At 43.0% G+C, this 18,941-nt stretch overlaps 1 protein-coding gene across 2 annotated transcripts in view; it reads left to right on the forward strand.

Annotated features, from left to right (window-relative positions):
* Positions 1-1,107: 1,107 nt before the first annotated feature.
* Pdcd6ip (programmed cell death 6 interacting protein) overlaps positions 1,108-18,941 on the forward strand; it is a 53,975-nt gene continuing 36,141 nt past the window's right edge. Inside the window, exons 1-3 of one of the 2 annotated variants that reach the window (XM_075964335.1) lie at positions 1,108-1,505; positions 16,487-16,541; positions 18,870-18,939. In XM_075964335.1, coding sequence (XP_075820450.1) covers positions 1,300-1,505; positions 16,487-16,541; positions 18,870-18,939 — 331 coding nt within the window. In that variant the 5' untranslated portion in view covers positions 1,108-1,299. The remainder of the gene's footprint in view (positions 1,506-16,486; positions 16,542-18,869; positions 18,940-18,941) is intronic. The other variant, XM_075964334.1, reaches the window with a different exon arrangement.

Genomic DNA, 18,941 nt, shown 5'->3' on the forward strand with positions numbered 1-18,941 from the left:
ACCACGGAGTCTGTTATCATATGCAAAAGCAAAGAGCCTTTATTCAAGCTTGAGCTTGGACCCTCCATCCATCCGACATAGCAGTGAGGTTGGAGAGCCACCGGCCCAGTTGGGGTGGGTTTTTATCATAGCAGAGGCTGGGGTGAGGGATTTCTAAGGGTCAGGACCCCTGATTGGCTGACATTTGTCTAGGGGTGTCTTGGTGAAAGGGGATGGGGGTGTGCTGGGCTAAGGGACATCAGGTGATCCTATCTATAATGGTTGGAATGTTAGATATTTCCCCTTGGATGGTCTGTTCCTGGGTGGTCTCTATTGAGCCTGTCACGGCTGGGTCCGACACTTTTGTGCCGCTGATCATACAAAACAAATTGTTTACGTTGACCGCAAGTTCCGTAGTGTTTGTGGCTCCACTCTTCAACCTCGTTTCATTCTATTCTCTGCTTGCCTTTTACGTTCTGGATATGGGCAGGCGCGCTTTATTCCTCACTTTGATGCCAAGATAGCTTCTCAAACTGCTGGTATCCTTTTAAGTTCATCTTCTGTGAGAAAGTTTCTTATCTATGGTAACCGGTGTCCTTACCTGGCTGAGTGCCCGTAGGCAGGTACTTTGCTACTTTGGATCGAGGCCCTGCACACACAATGGACCTTCAGCAGTAGTTGAATGAACCATTATCACAATACTCCCAGGGCCTGAAGGTCTAACAAAAGAGTATTGTACCAGGGGGCATAATAGTTCTAGATCTATAAAATTAAATTTAGGTAGTTAAAAATACAATTGATTAAAATATTTAAATAGAAAAATAAAACAGAATTCAAAGAGAAATTAAAAAATCTTTTGGAGCTGGGCATGGTGGCCCAAGCCTTTAAATTGGGTGGCAGAGGCAGGCAGATCTCCGAGTTCGAGGCCAGCCGGTCTACAGCGCACGTTCCAGGACAGTCAGGGTTACACTGAGAAACCCTGTCTCGTAAACCAAAAATCAAAACAAAACAAAACAAAAAAACCCAAAAAACTTTCCAAAAGTTTAACCACTGGAGTAGGAGAACGACGAAATGCATTGCGCAGGCGCCGCAGAGGCGCGATCAGGCGAGGGACGCCGGGGTGACACCATCACGTGGCCGCACGGCGCGCCCCTTCAACTGCGCCTGCGCAGGGGCTCCCGGAAGTGGCCGACCTGAAGCTCTGGCGGCTCAGTCCGTCGGCCCGTCGGTCCGCTCGTCCGCTGCCGGTGCCGAGCGCGCCTAGGCCGTCGTCGCTGTCCCTCCGTGTCTCCGGCCCTAAGCGGCGGCCGGGTGCTCACCATGTCGTTCATCTGGGTGCAGCTGAAGAAGACGTCGGAGGTGGACCTGGCCAAGCCGCTGGTGAAGTTCATCCAGCAGACGTACCCGAGCGGCGGCGACGAGCAGGCCCAGTACTGCCGTGCGGCCGAGGAGCTCAGCAAGCTGCGGCGCACGGCGCTCGGCCGCCCGCTCGACAAGCATGAGGGCTCGCTGGAGACGCTGCTGAGGTGGGCGCGGGCCGTGGGCTTCCGGCGCCCCGGCTTCCTACCCTCCGTCTTGCTTCCCTCCCTCCCCCCGCCCCAGCCGCCCTCCTTCCCTCTCCCCAGCGCTGGCCTCCCCACCCTGACTCAGGCCAGCGGCGTAGGTGTGGTCAGCATTCTTTCCTGGTGAGAGGACTTGTACCCGGCTAGCTTCCTGGTGGCCTCTGTCACCTAGGAGCCTTGCCTGGGAGGAAGTCCGCCACGTAATGGTGTCTCTGGTCTCAGCTGTTTGACTGGTTTTCACTTTCCTGGGTCTTAACAACTGAAGACTCCCTTTTTACAACCGCCGCTTGTGATTTTATTGGGCCGCATCTAAGTTTCCTAATAATAGTTGCAGAAGGGAAGGGAGAGAATTGAGTCACTGGGCCAAATGTCGCTTACTCATCACTTTGTTCACTTGGAATAAGTCACCTGAAGTTCAAACATAATCGAACGACAGATTGACAGTTGCAAAAGTTAGGAGCTACAGTCGTAGCTGAAAGAAAACCTGAGTGACATAGGCCGCTCAGAGTGGGTTCCTTAAAATCTGTTGACAGGGGGGTTCGCACATGTGGAATACATGGGAACTCTGGTACTTGAAGATGACAATATTTCTGTGGTTCCTTGTGATCAAACTTCCTGTAATATCTCGTTTCATGCAAGAGACACTGGTGTATTAGGGTGCAAGTTTCAGAAACCCTGATTTAAGTAGCTTAAGCTAAGATACTCTGGGGACGGAGTTGTCTAGAGACATCCTTTTTAAAGTTTGCCATCAATAGAGATCATCTTGCCACCACAGTACTTCCTTCGTAGGTGAGCTTTGTGTGGTGAGAGATGGCCACCTGCAGCGGCTCTTACCATAATTATAATGGCTCACAGCACTGCGTAAGCTTTGTTTGTTGAAAGTCTGTGGAGGCCACTCTGCTTGGTTGGATACATATGTTAATGATTGGGGAAGTGGGCTAAGTTAATGACTTCTGTCTGGGTTACCCAGTTTGTTTAGCTTCTCTGCTCTCCTTGGACCAAAGAAAGATTAATTTGGGAAGGGGAAAGGTTGGTTCTCCAGAGGAAGGGATATTGGATAGGTTGCTCGGAGATTATGTTCCTTTGGTATCAGTTTTAGAGCTAAGACTGTTGGGTTGCAAGGATTATTAGTCTGATAGAATAAGCACTTTTTAAGGTAATGAAGAAATACTTGATGATTCTTTAGAATCAATGTAAAAATTTCAACTTTATGCAGACACCAGCAACATTCAGTGAGGTGTGCTCCCCACCCCTTTGAGATAGGGTTTTGTGTATCCCTGGCTGGCCTCAAGCTCCCTGTGTAGCTGAAGATGACTTTGAACTTCTAATCCTCCTGTTTCCACCATGATCTGTTTTCAGGATGATGGGGTTTTACTCCAGGGCTTTGTGCATGGTAGGCTAACTCTCTGCCTACTGAGCTATATTCCCATCCCTCAAAGTTGTTGTGGCATTGGGTGTTGAATTAATGGACTCAGGGATGCTAGCCACCACTGAGGTACATTCCCAGATTAGTAAAATATTTAAAAAGTTGACTTATTTATTTATTGTGTGTGTTACATTTGTGCTCATGTACATGCAAGTGTGTGCACTTAGAGGCCCGAGGTTGACATGGAGGCCTTCTTCCATTGCCCTTCACTGGGACTGTATTATGTAGTCCAGATTGTTCGTGAATTCTCAGTTAGTCCTCCTATCTGCCTGTTGAAAGCTGGGATTAGAAGCATGAGCCACCACACCCAGGCTAGTAAGGTATTAATAGTATTAATAAAGCATACGTGGAGTGTAATGAACCCCATGATAGAGTATGCTTGTTTCCAACACTGAAGCACTTGGGCATATGGTTTTAGGATGTTGGATAAAGTGGCAAACAGTTCAGATGGAGGGCTGTGGGGACGCTACACTGCCCCTTCTCTCCTGCCCTTTGCTGGGAATAAGTGCAGGAACTTTTCTCCTTAGAGGAGTGGAGAGGAGCTGTTGTGAGCCACCTCTGTCATCCTCTTGTAGCAAATAAGTGGTTGTTGGTTTGTTTTGAGGAGCTGGGTAAAGGACTGAACTTCCTACACCTTGTTTTATAGTGCAAGTGTGTACCAGAATTGTTGGGCTGCATATGATAAAATTGGATAGTCGGGAATCAAATACTTGTGAACTATTCAAATAAAGCATAATATCTTTAATAATCATGCTTGATAATTTTGAAAACAACATTGGCTTATCTTTTCCTTATTAATTTATTTATTATTTTGGAGGGTAGGTGTCTCCTGGAACTCATTATGTAGACCAGGCAGACCCCACAGATTTGCCTTCCTCTGGCTCTTGAGTGTTGGGATTAAAACTGTGCACTGACACTAAATTTGATTTATGATTTTTTTAAACTTGAACTTTTAAGTTAATAAACTTTGGAGAAAAAGAGTTTAAACTAATTCCTCAAGAGTAGAAGCTACCTTAGTAAGTCCTGGTGCACAGCTCCACATGTAGTCTTGCCTGTTTATGTGTTTATACCAATTATCTATCTGTTTCTGAGTGTGAGTTCTGGGTTTATACAGCCATAACACTTGTGTGTTGAGACCAGCGAATGCCCTTGGGTGGTCCTTGCCTTCTACCTTGTTTGAGACAGAGTTGCTTGTTCTTGTTGCATCTGCTCCGCTCTCTGGACTTAGAGCTTTTTTTTTTTTTCTCTAGACAGGGTTTCTCCATAGCTTTTTGGTTCCTGTCCTGGAACTAGCTCTTCTAGACCAGGCTGGCCTCGAACTCACAGAGATCCGCCTGCCTCTGCCTCCCGAGTGCTGGGATTAAAGGCGTGCGCCACCACCGCCCGGCTATGGCCTTAGAGCTTTTGAAGTTTCCTGTCTCTCTCCCCATCTTGCCCCTAGGAGCACTGGGATTACAGTTATGTGCTACTTTGACTTTTACATGGATTCTGGGCGTTTGAACTTGGGTTCTCATGCTTGTATAGCAAGTGCTTTACCACTGAGCTCTCTCTCCAGCCCATGACATACCTTTTTGTTTCTGACTTGTAAATGCTCTTTTACAGTGTTCTAGGTTAAACATGTAAGTGGTATAACAGTAATGAGAATGATTATTTAAAATTTCAGTTATATATGGTATCCCCCACCCTATAAGTTGTATCTTAGGGTTTTTATTGCTGTGATAAACACCATGACCAAGAAAGCAAGTTGCGGAGGAAAGGGTTTATTTGGTGTATGCTTCCACTGTTCATCATCAAAGGAAGTCAGGACAGGAGCTCAAACAGAACAGGCACCTGGAGGCAGGAACTAATGAAGAGGCCAAGGTTTACTGACTTGCTCTCCATGGCTTGCTCAGTCTGCTTTCTTATGGAACCCAGGACCACCAACTCAGGGATGGCACCACCCAATGAGCTGGGCCCTTCCCCATCAATCACTAATAAGAAAATGCTTGCAGGCTTGCCTACAGCTTGATTTTATGGAGACATTTTTAAACTGATATTTATTGAGCTCTACATTTTTCTCTGCTCCTCTCTCTCCCCCCTCCCACTTCAATCCTTCCTCAGGGTCCCCATGCTCCCAATTTACTCAGAAGATCTTGTCTTTTACATAGATTAGATCTATGTAAGTCTCTCTTAGTGTCCTCATTGTTGTCTGAGTTCTCTGGGATTGTGGTTTGTAGGCTGACTTTCTTTGCTTTGTGTTTAAAAACCACCTATGAGTGAGTACATGTGATAATTGTCTTTCTGGGTCTGGGTTACCTCACTCAAAATAATGTTTTCTAGCTCTATCCATTTTCCTGCAAAATTCAAGATGTTGTTATTTTTTTCTGCTGTGTAGTACTCCATTGTGTAAATGTAACACTTTTTTTATCCATTCTTTGGTTGAGGGGCATTTAGGTTGGTTCCAGATTCTGGCTATGACAAACAAAGATGCTATGAACATAGTTGAGCACATGTCCTTGTGGCACGATTAAGCATCCTTTGGATATATACCCGAAAGAGATATTACTGGATCTTGAGGAAGGTTGTTTCCTAATTTTCTGAGAAATCGCTACACTGACATCCAAAGGGGTTTTACCAGCTTGCATTCCCACCAGCAATGCAGAAGTGTTTCCCTTTCCCCACAACCTCTCCAGCATGTTGTCATCAGTGTTTTTGATCTTGGCTATTCTTACAGGTGTAAGATGGAATCTCAGAGTTGTTTTGATTTGCATTTCTCTGATGACTAAGGATGTTGAGCATTTCCTTAAGTGTCTTTCAGCCATTTTAGATTCCTCTGTTGAGAGTTCTCTGTTTAGGTCTGTACTCCATTTTCCATTTTCTTTTTCTTTTTTTTGGGGGGGGGGGATTATGTGTTCTTTTGGTGTCCAATTTTTTGAGTTCTTTGTGTATTTTGGAGATCAGACCTCTGTCTGATGTGGGGGTTAGTGAAGATCTTTTCCCATTCTGTAGGCTGTCGTTTTGTCTTGTTGAATGTGTCTTTTGCTTTACAGAAGCTTTTCAGTTTCAGGAGGTCCCATTTATTAATTGTTTCTCTCAGTGTCTGTGCTGCTGGGGTTGTATTTAGGAAGTGGTTCCCTGTGCTAATGCGTTCAAGTGTACTTCCCACTTTCTCTTGTATAAGGTTCAGTGTGGTTGGCTTTATATTAAGGTCTTTGATCCATTTGGACTTGAGTTTTGTTCATGGTGATAGATATGGGTCTATTTTCATTTTTCTACATGTTGATATCCAGTTATGCCAGCACCATTTGTATATTTCAAATAAAGCATATTTAGCTTTCTTTTTTCCATTTGATATTTTCAGGTGTTCGAAGATGTGTGGATTGATATCTGATATTCAGGATGTATGGCTCCTGTGATAGAGGTCACAACCCACAAGTTGAGAACCACTGTTCTAAAGAGTAGGATAGCGGAAAGGAGAAAGGTTGAGAGTCCAGGGTGTTTTCTTGGCTCTGCCACATGTCCTTATGTATCACTGGCCATTATGTGTGCCTACATCTCACAGAAGAGACATATGGAGGATCGGGGAGAACTGAAGAAGGTTGGCAGATATCCCCAACCTGAAAGTGTTAATACTCAGGACCTGAGAGCCTGGGAATGAGTTAGTTTGTTTCTTTCTTAAACTAAGTCTCTTTTCAGGGCTGGAACTCCTGCACACCTTATTGGTGCTCCATGCTTAATTATTTCTGCCCTGGCTGCTCTGGTAGATTTGGCTTCTCATTTGCCTTCCTTCTTGGTCAGATTTCAGCATTTTATGCTTCTTCCATCTTAACATTTTCAAAAATTTTGTTGAATGCCCTTTCCTTTTTCATTCCCGTTGTCCTTGCTGCATTTCCAGCCTTTCCCCCTGTGGTGGGGTGTTGCTCAGGATTATCCCACGAGCTTTGCCCACTGCTGTTGGACATGTTCAGATTCTTTTTTAGTAAGGTTTTGGGAGGCAGCAGAGAAGAGCATTTATTCAGATTTATTTAAACAGGAGACTCAGCTCTTTGAAGTTCTTGGGTCATTATATTCCCATAGTCAGGGAATCAGTTTTTTTTTCCCCCTCCACATCCCTACTGGTCCTTGTTGTCTGATAGTTTGAATTATTGCTGGTAGCTATACTGGGGATGTCAGGTAGCATTTGTTAGTGTGCTGAGGGCAAGCCTTATTACATATGATGGCTACTTACTACCTTTTTAAAATGACTTTCTATTGTCCATTTTCCTGTCAGGTTGATATTTCTTTATTGATTTGTAAAATTGTTTTCTGTATATTTTATTTATTTTTCCAATGTCCAATCAATTTTTTTGTCTGTCTCATTTTTTTTAACATTTTGAATGTTAAGCATGCAATATATGTTCTTTCTCCCCGTTAGACTTGCTCACTATTTGAGCCTTCACTTTCACTCTCCTCCCCTTCCCCTCCTCCCTTTCTCTTTTCCCTCCCTTACCTTCTCCGTCCCTCCGTCCCTCCGTCCCTCCGTCCCTCCGTCCCTCCGTCCCTCCGTCCCTCCGTCCCTCCCTCCCTCCCTCCCTCCCTCCCTCCTTCTCTCCCTCCCTCCCTCCTTCTCTCCCTCCCTTCCTCCCTCCCTCCTTCTCTCCCTCCCTCCCTCCCTGCCTCCCTCCCTCCCTCCCTGCCTCCCTCCTTCTCTCCCTTCCTCTCTCCCTCGCACCCTCCCTCCCTCCCTGCCTCCCTCCTTCTCTCCCTTCCTCTCTCCCTCCTTCCCTCCCTTCCTCCCTTCCCGCTACTGTGTGCAAATCAGCCAGGGTTTTTATTTGTAGGCAAGCACTATAGTATCAAATTATATCCTTGTCTCCTTTTACAAACAAAGCAACTGTTTTGTTGTGTCCACCTCTTCTCTTAGTCAGGCATTGACTGTATCCTTCAGCCTTTGTTATATGATAGTCTTCCCCCCATTTTCTTTTGTTTTGTTTTTCCAGACAGAGAATGCCTAGCAGTACTTGTTATGTAGTTGCTTGGTCTTTAACTCACAGAGATGCACCTGCTTCTGCCTCTTGAATGCTGGGATTAAAGATGAACGATATCACACCAGGCAGATGATAGTCTTAATAAACATTTTTTGTATTATATTAGTAGTTTGTAGTTTCAGTTTTTTTTATTGAGTCATTTTAGATAGATGTTGTAAAAAAATGAAGTTGGTGGGGGCTAACTGCTCTTGCAGAGAAATAGAGCTTGTCCCAACACTATGTAAGGCTGCTCACAGTTGCTTGTAACTCTAGCTCCAGGGGATCCAATGTTTCTGGCCCTTCAGGTAGCTGAACACATGCTCATGCACACACAGTCACACAGGCATACACTTAATTAAAAGCAGTAAACTACATCTTTCAAAAATGAAGCTGATGGACTTAGTTTTGTAATGTCTTAGGTATTTTCCGAACACATATGTTTTAATTATTAAGAAATAAAATACTATGATTCCATTTTACTTCATAATTATTGCTTATATTCGGATTATTGATTTAGGAGTTCAGAGATACTGTGATAATACTCTATACTAATGATATTGCTACTGTGTGTATGTGCGCGTGCGAGAGAGAATATGGATCTGAATGAATGTGGGTATGATTATGTGTCTAGGTCAGAGGGTAGCCTCTGGAGTTGGCTCTCACCTTCCACCTCATTCAGACAGGGTCTTTGTTCAGTGCTGGGTGGGCTTGCTGGCCTGTGAGCTACTGGGCATTGTCCGCTAGTCTCCACCTTCCAGGATTCCAGCTGAGGGCATGACTGCTTCTGGCTTTTCCGTTGATTCTGAAGGTCAGAACTCAGGCATTCAGGTTCTTGTGGCTGGTGCTTTACCAATTGAGCCATGTCCCCATTCTCCAGAAACACTTTAAAAGATTTTAATTTTTATTTATGTGTGTCTGTGTGCTACATGTTTATGGGTGTCTGCAGAGCTCATAAGAAGGCCCTTGTGAGCTGGAGCTAAAGGTGGTTGTGAGCTGCCTGACATGGATGCCAGGAACTGAATTGGTGCTCTTAACCACCGAGCCATCTCTCCAGCCCCTCCAAAGCACTTTTAAGACTAGACTTTGCCCTGTATCTTTGATATTTTCAAAGAAATGTACTAATTGCTAGTTTTCCCCCCATAAGATTTCTCTTTTTAGCAATGTGTAGAATAAAAACCCAGGCAGGCCCTGCCTGTGCTAAGTGTGTGCTCTATTGAGGAAGATTTTAAATTCCTCCTAACAGAGTTTTAATATGAATTTGCTTTAATTTTTTTTTTTTTTAGTGCTGAAGTTTTGCTAAACAGTAGGGAACATCTTAAAAGCACTAAGGTGCAGTCTTACACTGCTTGTTGCTACAGTTATGTGTGGATTGTGTATCCAGCCACTGTCTCAAGCACTTTGTGCATATTGTATCATTTATTCCTCTAAGGCAGTGGTTCTCAGCCTATGGGCCTTGACCCCTTTGGGGTCACATCAGATATCCTGCACATCAGCTATTTACATTACGATTCATAACAGTAGCCAAATTACAGTATGAAGTAGCAATGAAATGATTTTATGGTTGGGAGTTGCCACAACATGAGGAACTGTAGTAAAGGGTCGCAGTGTTAGGAAGGTTGCGAACCACTGCTTTAAGGGAAGCATTACTTCTCCGTAGGAGTCTTTAGACTGAGAGAGTTCTATAATTTTTAGGTGGTCTGCTGCCTAAGACACTGAATGAATCCTTGGGTTGTCTGCTTGCAAAGTCTGAGTTCTACTCACTGTGATAGCTTTTTTTTTGTTTTGTTTTCATTCTTTGAGACAGGGTTTTCCTGTGTTGCCCTGACTGTCCTGGAACTCACTCTGTAGACCAGGCTGGCCTCAAATTCATCTGTCATTGCCTCCCAAGTGCTGGGATTAAAGGCATGTGGCAACAGTGCCTAGCTTCACTCTGACATCTTTAAATATGCTTAAAATTTTAAAGAAATGATTAAAAATGCACTGGTTTCTAGGAATGATTCCCCCCCCGTGTGTGTGTGTGTGTGTGTGTGTGTGTGTGTGTGTGTGTGTGTGTGTGTATCTATCCGTGTGTGTGTCTTGGCTCTTATGTCTTGGTATGGGTATGGAGGTCAGAGGACACTCTATAGGAGTTGGCTGTCTGGTCAGGCTTGGTGGCAAGTATCTTGCCCTACTGAGCTTTCTGGCTAGCCCTGAAGAGATGTTTATTTCTAAACTAAAATCTTTAGGGATTTTTGTCCTTTACTGTATTATTTTCTATGTTGGTTGTGCTTTGGGAGCCATCTTTTAGGCATTGCATATTGGCCTTCTCTCAGGCTGTGTTAAACTTGCTCAGGTCTCTTTACATTATAAGGTACATGTTAGAGTTAAGAGTTAAGTTAGAGTCTTGATATAGCCAAGTCCCTGTGAATGATAAAGAGAGAGGGGTGTGGTTCACTATACCATTTTGATAGATTTCCTTCCTGGAGAACTTTAGTACCTGAGACAGATGAGAACCAGAGGGTTGCTAGTTAGTGGTAGTTAGTGGTATCTGTTCCCTCTGTGGAAGTGTTTGGCTCTTCGGGAACACCATTTTGTCTGTGGTAACTAGTTAACCTCATGGGCTCCCTCTTGTAAAGACATAGCTGGTCTTGTTGGAGTTTGCTCCATGTTGGTCAGACATTTCTGATTTCCACTGACTGTCCTCCCATAAACTTCCCTGTCACCTCCCATAACATATTCTAAGGCAGCCATCTCATCGTTTGTGATCATGTAAATGTGGAATATAGATAGCCTCTTCTCCCCATTCAACTCAAAGCTTTGCTATTTGACCTCAGGTTGTGGAGGTTGAGGCTCAGTATAAAGGTTTCAGTATATTCTATGCAGTCATTCTTTTTCTACCTTTGAAACAAGGAACTTCCTGTCTTTTTACCTTCCTTGCTTACTTTCCAGCAGAGATCAGGATTAGAACTAATGGGTTGCCTGTTTTGTATGGCTTGGGGACACCTCTTGGGTGAATTAGCACTGTGAGCCTTGGTAGCCTAATGGTATTCTGTGTTTCATTCTGCTCTTTGCTTTCCTTACTATGCTGCTGTAACATGAGGAGCGGCTTGTTGGGGTTTTTGTCTTTTTTCAGCAGGGCAGGTCACATCTTGCTTCTTCCGTGGTCTGGGGAGGACTGGGAGGAATTCTAGGAATCCTTCCTAGAATTCTCCTATTCTCATCGCCCCACCTCTACTTCCTGTCTAGTTGACCTGCCTATTCTTCCTGCCTGGCCAATCTGCATTTATTTAAAACATGATTGACAGAATATAGACAATTATCCTGCACCATGCTGCCACCCACACATTGGTGACTGTGCTCAGCCATGCTTGACTTCCAGTAGTGGGCCCCTAGTCTGGAAGTTTACAGTGAATTATGTTCTTTAAAGGAGAGGAGAGTGCATTGAAATTTGGGTGTGGTTTAGTGCTGTGACAAAATACCAAAATACCCGAGAAAAACAGAGTGCTGCATTTGTTAACTGTGTAAAGATATGTTGAATTTACATTAATTAAATAAAATTAACCTGGGCTCACAGAGGCAAGGTTAGCAACTGGTTGGCAGGAAGTAGCTTGGAGGAGCTTAGCATGTTTTTGTTTTTTGTTTTTTGTTTTGCTTTTGTTTTTAGTTGGGTGGTTTGGAAGGTAGTGGCTTCCCAGTATGATAGCAGTTCTAACTCTCTGAGCTCACAGGTTTTCTTCCCAGCCGTTGAATCTTGAGTTTTATTAGAATGACAGAGATTTAGTTAAAAGAACTACCCTTAGGGGCAACAACAACAGAGCAGAATTCTGTCTGGGAGCAGAATTTTCGTCAGCTGCTGCTTCTAGACAGGGCCTCTAGTAGTTTAAAGCGTGGCCACTCAGGAAGGTGAACCAACATCTTCCCCTAAAGGTATCAGTAAAGCTGCAAACTTTTAAATGCATTTACTGCTTGGTTCCTAGGTCCTAGAAATACCCTTGGACATGTTAAACTCTTAATATGGGCTTACTGAATGAGTATAAATGAGTGAATGGAGGAATGTCTGCCCAGACAAAGAAGGGGTAAGGGGGGAAAGGTTTCTAGGTATAGAGGAGAAAAAACAAGACTGAAGGTCCTGAGCCAGAGAGAATGTAATTTATTGACCTGAATGTCTAGTGAATATCTCAATGTTAGGCCTGAGAGTTGAGTGATGGCCAAATAATATACAACATCATTAAAAAATTTGAAAGTAATAATGTGTGTTACTGTTCTGTAACATGAGGAGCAGGCTGCTTGTTGTCCTGGCTGCCCGGCTATCTTACACCTGAAAGAATCACACAGAAACTGTATTCATTTAAACACTGCCTGGCCCATTAGCTCTAGTTTCTTATTGGCTAATTCTTACATCTTAACCCATTTCTATTAATCTGTGTATTGCCATGTGACTGTGGCTTACTGGGAAGATTCTAACCAGCATCCATCTCAGGCAGGAGATCCATGGCGTCTCTCTGTCTCTCCTTCCCAGCATTCAGTTCTGTCTTCTCCATGCCTACCTAAGTTCTGCCCTATCAAAAGGCCAAGGCAGTTTCTTTATTCAACCAATGAAAAGCAACACATAAACAGAAGGACCTCCTACACCACTGTTCCATTGTTATGATAGAACACTGTGACTCAGGCGACTTAGCGGAAAGGATTTATTTGAACCTGTGTTTCTAGAGCAGTGGTTTTTAAACCCATGGGTCACAACCGCTTTGACAAATCCATCTCCAAAAATATTTACCTTACAATTCATAACAGTAGCAAAATTACAGTTATGGAGTAGCAACAAAAACAACTTTATGGTTGGGGGCCACTGTTGAAGGTGGCTGCTTGTTTGTCCTGGTTGCCCAGAACTGAAATAATCACACAGAAACCATAGTATTTAAATCACTCCTTGGCCCATTAACTCTAGCTTCTTATTGGCTAACTCTTATATATTAATTTAACCCATTTCTATTAATCTGTGTATTGCCACATGGCTGTGGCTTACCAGCTAAAGTTCGTCCATCTCTGGCGGGGCTATATGGCATCTCTCTGACTCCGACTCCTTTCTCCCAGCATTCAGTTTAGTCTTCCATGCCTACCTAAGTTCTGCCCTATCAACAGGCCCAGAGCAGCTTTTTTTATTAACCAGTGGTATTCACAGCATACAGAGGGAAATCCAATATCAGGTCACCAGAACATGAGGAACTGTACTAAAGAGTTGCACTGTTAGGAAGGTTGAGAACTACTGCCCTAGAGGAATGAGCTCACCATCATGGAGAGGCATCAGATAAGGCAGCTGGAGCAGCAAGCTGAAGGCTCACATCTTGAACCACAAGCAGGGAGAGAGCACATGAGAAATGGTAAAATTCTTTGAAACATCAAAGCCCACCCCAGTGACATACTTCCTCCAGCAAAGCCACACCTCCTAACCCTCCCAGTTAGCACCATCAACTGGGGCTCAAGTGATCATATGCCTGAGACCATGGGGCATCTCTTTTACTTCCTCAACAGTAGTTCATCAAAAGGCTTTCATACTTAACATTTTGTTCCTAGGGATAAGGACACTTTCTTATGGAATCCAGCCATGTCTTTGACAATCAGGAAGCTGGCTGACTTCATTTAATCTGCCCAACTTTGCTGATACTCCAATAGTGAGGTTTACAGGTCCCGGGTCTGACTTCCACGGTGCATTGCTTCAGTTACTAATGCCTTTTCAATGTCCTTTGGTCTGAACAGTTCTCCTCTTGTCTTTTGAACCTTAGCTTTCCTTTCCTTTTCTGGTTACTAGGAATCAGGTGCTAGGTTAGAGATGGCTCAACGGTTAAGAGCTCTTGAGTGTTCCATAGGTCCTGTGTTCAATTTCTAGCAGCCACATGGTGGCTTACAACCATCTGTAATGGGATCAGATTCCCTCTTTTGGTGTGCATGAAGACAGCATTCATATAAAATACATGAATAAATAAATCTTTAAAAAAATGCTAGGTCAGTGGATTGCATCCTGCCTATGACCTTGAGGAACATAGTTACTTTGCAGAATGTCCTTTGATAAAAGGTGTTCTCTCTCTCTCTCTCTCTCTCTCTCTCTCTCTCTCTCTCTCTCTGTCTCTGTCTCTCTCTCATTCTCTCTAGAGACAAGGTCTTTCTATGTAGTCGTGGCTGTCCTGGAACTCACTGTATAGGCCAGGCTTGTTTTGAACTCACAGAGATCCTGAGTGCTGTGGTTAAAGGAGTGTGTCACCATTTCTGGCTCCCCTCATTAAGGTTTTCTTCAGATTGCCTTGTGGCTTGGTTGTTTATGCCCAGGTGTACCAGTGCAGCTTTTAGGGCATATTAGCCATGTGACAGCTTAGGTTTCTGTTATTGGTTAAGACACTGTTTGCCAGGTTCACTGACTTTATAGTTAGTGAGTATGTTGTACTTTAAGTGCTTGTAGAGCTAGCACATCAAACTTTATTGATACTGTTTTATTATGGCCTCAAACTCTGATTCTTCCATCTCCCTATTGCTGAGATTCTAGCTGTGCACCACTGTCTTTAGCTTATATAATGCCAGAGATTAAACCCAGGGATTTGTACATCCTCTGATTGCCGGCTAGCGGCTCACCCTGAGCAATGTCTTGGGCATGGATCAGTTTGCTTTGTTATGTGAAATGTTGGCTACTGTGTAGAACACATATTGCAACATACAAGAAAGAAGGTTGTTAGATTGATATGCTTGATTTGGTTGTGCTTTGTGAGTTTTGGGAACTATGTGTGTTAGTGATGGACATACCTAAAATGTCCGAAAGCTGGTAGATCTGTTGTTAATCAGTTGACCAGCTATGCGAATGTGTCCAATGGACATAGACTTAGTCCACCTTTTTTAAATTTTGAGACAGGCTCTTTCTGTGTAGCCATGGTTGTTCTAGAATTTGATGTGTAGACAAGGCTGGCCTCTGCCTTTGCCTCCCCAGTCATGGGATTAAAGCAGTGAGCTGTCACACCAGACCAAACATTGTGATCTTAACAAAATATTGTAAGAAATACAAAATTGTTGGGTGGTAGTGGCTCATGCCTTTAATCCCAGCACTTGAGAGGAAGAGGCAGGTGGATCTCTGTGAGTTTGAAGCCAGCCTGCTCTACAGAGTGAGTTCCAGGACAGCCAAGGCTACACAGAGAAACACTGTCTTGAAAAACTGGAAAAAAATACAAAGTTTTCAAATAGGTATTTATTTACTTTTACTCTATAATACTAGATGAATATCTGTGGTGATGAATATTTGGTGTTGGAGGTCCTTCTGTCTATGTGTTGCTTTCATTGGTTAATAAAGAAACTGCCTTGGCCTGTCAATAGGGCAGAACTTAGGTAGGTGGGGAAACTGGACTGAATGTTGTGAGAAAGAAGGGCGGAGTCAGGGGACGCCATGGATCCACCTCCAGAGATAGACATGCTAGAGCTTGGCTGGTAGGCCATGACCTCGTGGTGATGCACAGATGAATGGAAATGGGTTAAATTAAGATGTAAGAGTTAGCCAATAAAAAAGTTAGAGCTAATAGGCCAAGCAATGATTTAATTAATACAGTTTCTGTGTGGTTATTTTGGTTCTGGGTGGCTGGGACAAACAAGCTGCCTCCCTCCTATAAGTATCCTTTTTCACTTTTTGGTGTAGTTCTTTATTGTGCACAGTTTAGTGTGTGGCTTAATTGTTAAAGGACTGTGTTTAGTAACCTTAATACAAATGATTAAATTGGATTTGTGGGCCACTGTGTTGGGGACAAATAGTGTCTTGATATTGCATTGCTGTGAAGAGACACTGTGACTATTGCAGCGCTTATTACAGAAAACATTTAACTGAGGATTGCTTAGTTTCAGAGGTTCAGTCCGTTATCATCATGGTGGGAAGTATGGCAGCAAGCAGACAACATGGTGCTGGAGAGGTAGCTGACTGAGAGTTCTCCATCCAGATCCACAGGCAGCAGGAAGAGAGATACTGTCACTGATTTGAGCTTTTGAAACCCCAGTGACATATTTCCTCCACAAGGCCACTCCTACTCCAACAAGGTCCCGCCTCCTGATTCCTCTCAAGTAGTACCACTCCTTAATGACAAGACATTCAAATCTGTGAGCCTATGGGGCCGTTTTCATTCAAACCACCACAAGTAGTTTTGGTATATTCTTTAAAAAACTATTATTTTAGTTTTATGTTTATGGGTGTTTTACCTGCATGCATGTGCACCATATGCATTCCTGGTTTCCACAGAGGCCAGAAGAGGATGCCAGAGTCCAGAAATCTGGAAATAGAGTTACAGATGTTTGGGAGCTACCATGTGTGTTCTGTGTTGAACCCAGTCCTCTGAAGAGCAGCCAGTACTCTTAACTGCTGAGCCATTTCTCCAGCTCCTATATGTGTGTGTGTGTGTGTGTGTATACATACATACATACATACATACATACATACATACATACATACATATAAATATAGAAAGCAATTGGACTTATGTAAGTTCATATCATTTTACCCTGCTAATAATTAAATTTTCTTTCTTTTTTTTTTTTAGATATTATGATCAGATTTGTTCCATTGAACCCAAGTTCCCATTTTCTGAAAATCAGGTAAACTATTAATTTTATTATAAAGTTGTGTGGTGATGACAGGTCACCCATTTCCTCCCACCTAGGATACTGTTTCATTGAAGTCATTGATGTGTCTTTACTATGTTTAGGCTTTTGTGGAGTTTTATATAAATTAGAATTTCTGAGGTCTGTCTGATGTGAATATTTGTCCTGAAGATTCTCCTGAATTCTCTTCATGTTTTCCTTAGTCCAGAGTGTTAATTTGTATCTTATACCAAATGGGATCTGCTTATAGATGGAAATAATGTGCTATTTTCCCCTGGACTTTTTGTTCTTAGTTTTTTGAGGGGGTGGAGGGTTGAGACAGGGTCTCTTTAAACAGCCCTGTCTGTGCTGGAACTCACTGTGTAAATCAGGCTGGCCTTGAACTCATAGAGATCTATCTGCCTCTGCTTGCCTCCTGAGTGCTGGGATTAAAGGCTTGTGCTGTCATGCACAGCTCTCCTTGGATTTTACAAAATTGACTTTGGTTGGAGCTGGTGAGATGGCTCAGTGGTTAAGAGCACTGACTGCTCCTCCAGAGGACCCAGTTCAATTCCCAGTAACCACATGGCAGCTCGCAGCTGTCTGTAGATCCAGTTCAAGAGAATCTGACATCATTATACCAAATGTGCATGAAATAAAGTTAAATAAAGTTTAAAAAAAAAAGAATGAAACTCGGCTTAGCCCGATTCTATTTAAAAGAAAAATTGACTTTGGTTTTACAAAATTGAGAAGGAAATTATTAATTCAAGAAGTACTCTGTTTTGTGCTTTCAAAATTATTGGTAAAAAATTATTGGTACAAAATACGCTTATATTTGTAAGATACAAGAATGTCAGCCTTACTTTGTCTTAAAGGATAGCTGTTGAAGTTGTCGGTAGTTTCTTAATAGATTTATGTGAGAGACGTGATGAAAGTCTTTAAAGTGTGTAGTGCTTCTAGATCTTAAAATGGCAAAAGAAAAGTTCTTTGTGGGCCTGATGAAATGACTGAGCCATTAAGAGAGTGTTCCACTCTTGCATGGGTTCCCAATCATTTCTAGCTCCACATTTGGGGGTCCAGTACGCTTTCCTGGACTCTATGGTCCCCTTCCTACTCTTTATCTTCTCTCCCTCCCCCATACACATGGAAATAAATTAAAATTATTTTTAAAAAGTACTTTATACATTTTTTTTTGAAACAGAGTTTCTCTGTGTAACCCTGACTGTCCTGGAACTTGCTCTGTAGACCAGGCTGGCCTCAAACTCAGAGATCTGCCTGCCTCTGCCTCCCAAGGGCTGGAATTAAAGGCCTGTGCTACCAAGAGGATCTCTTAAGATCAAAGCCAGCCTGGTCTATAGAATGAGTTTCAGGGCAGCCAGGACTATATATACAGGGAAACCTAGTCTATAAAAATAAAACAACAGAAAGAACTAGGGAGAGATGTAGTTTCCTCCTCCCGCTTTTTTGGTGCTAGAAATTGAATCTGTGGCTCCTAAGCATTGTACCACCAAAATATACTCCCAGCCCTCTTCCTGCCTCACTAAGTGTTGAGGCTGGTCTTCAACTTACTCTGTAGCCCAAGCAGGCCTTGAACTTGTGATCTTCCTGCCTCAGCCTTCTGAGAAGCTGGAATTAAAGGCCTGTATATAATTCGTTAAGTTGCATAGTCTTTGAGTCTGGTTAATTTTTGATGTGTGGTATTTTTATTCTAAAGTAAATACTTTATTATTTTTAAAGTAATAAAGCAAAAAAAAAAAGGTCAGATGTGGTGTCACACACCTTTCATTCAAGCATCCAGGCGACAGAGACAGACAGACAGATTTCTATGGGCTGAAGAGTATCCTTTTCCAGGGCTAAATAATGAAACCTTGTTTCAGGGGGGGAAAAAAAAGAGGCTGTATTTATTATATGTGTGTATGTGATGTGTATGAGTGTGTGTGTCATGGTCTGCATGTAGAGGTCAGACAACTCTGTTGGTTCCAGGGACTGAACTCAGCTTGTAATGATTGTGGGACAAGCTCTCTCTGCCTGCTGAGCCATGTCACCAGCCCATTTTTCCTACTTTGTAACAGTGCTTTTCAGTTTGGTCCACCAGGAAAACTTGTGGTGCTTTTTCTCCATTGCTTGTCTTTGTTTATAAAGACCTCATAGAATGATGTTTTGAAATAGCTTAATGCTAGTGTTTCACATGGAAAATAAATGTCTTTAAGAAGGAAAGGGGGTCATTGTTTAAAGGTGGCAGCTGTACAAGGAGCTCTGTCCTTTTCCTTCTTGGGTTTTCTTCAGTATTTAACAAGGTCCAAGGTGGTAATAGAAGTTTTTGTTTCCTCTCATTCATTCTAGATCTGCTTGACATTTACGTGGAAGGATGCTTTTGATAAAGGTTCCCTGTTTGGAGGATCTGTAAAATTGGGT

This window comes from Microtus pennsylvanicus, chromosome 3, assembly GCF_037038515.1.
Source record: "Microtus pennsylvanicus isolate mMicPen1 chromosome 3, mMicPen1.hap1, whole genome shotgun sequence".
In the NCBI taxonomy this organism is placed as follows: domain Eukaryota; kingdom Metazoa; phylum Chordata; class Mammalia; order Rodentia; family Cricetidae; genus Microtus; species Microtus pennsylvanicus.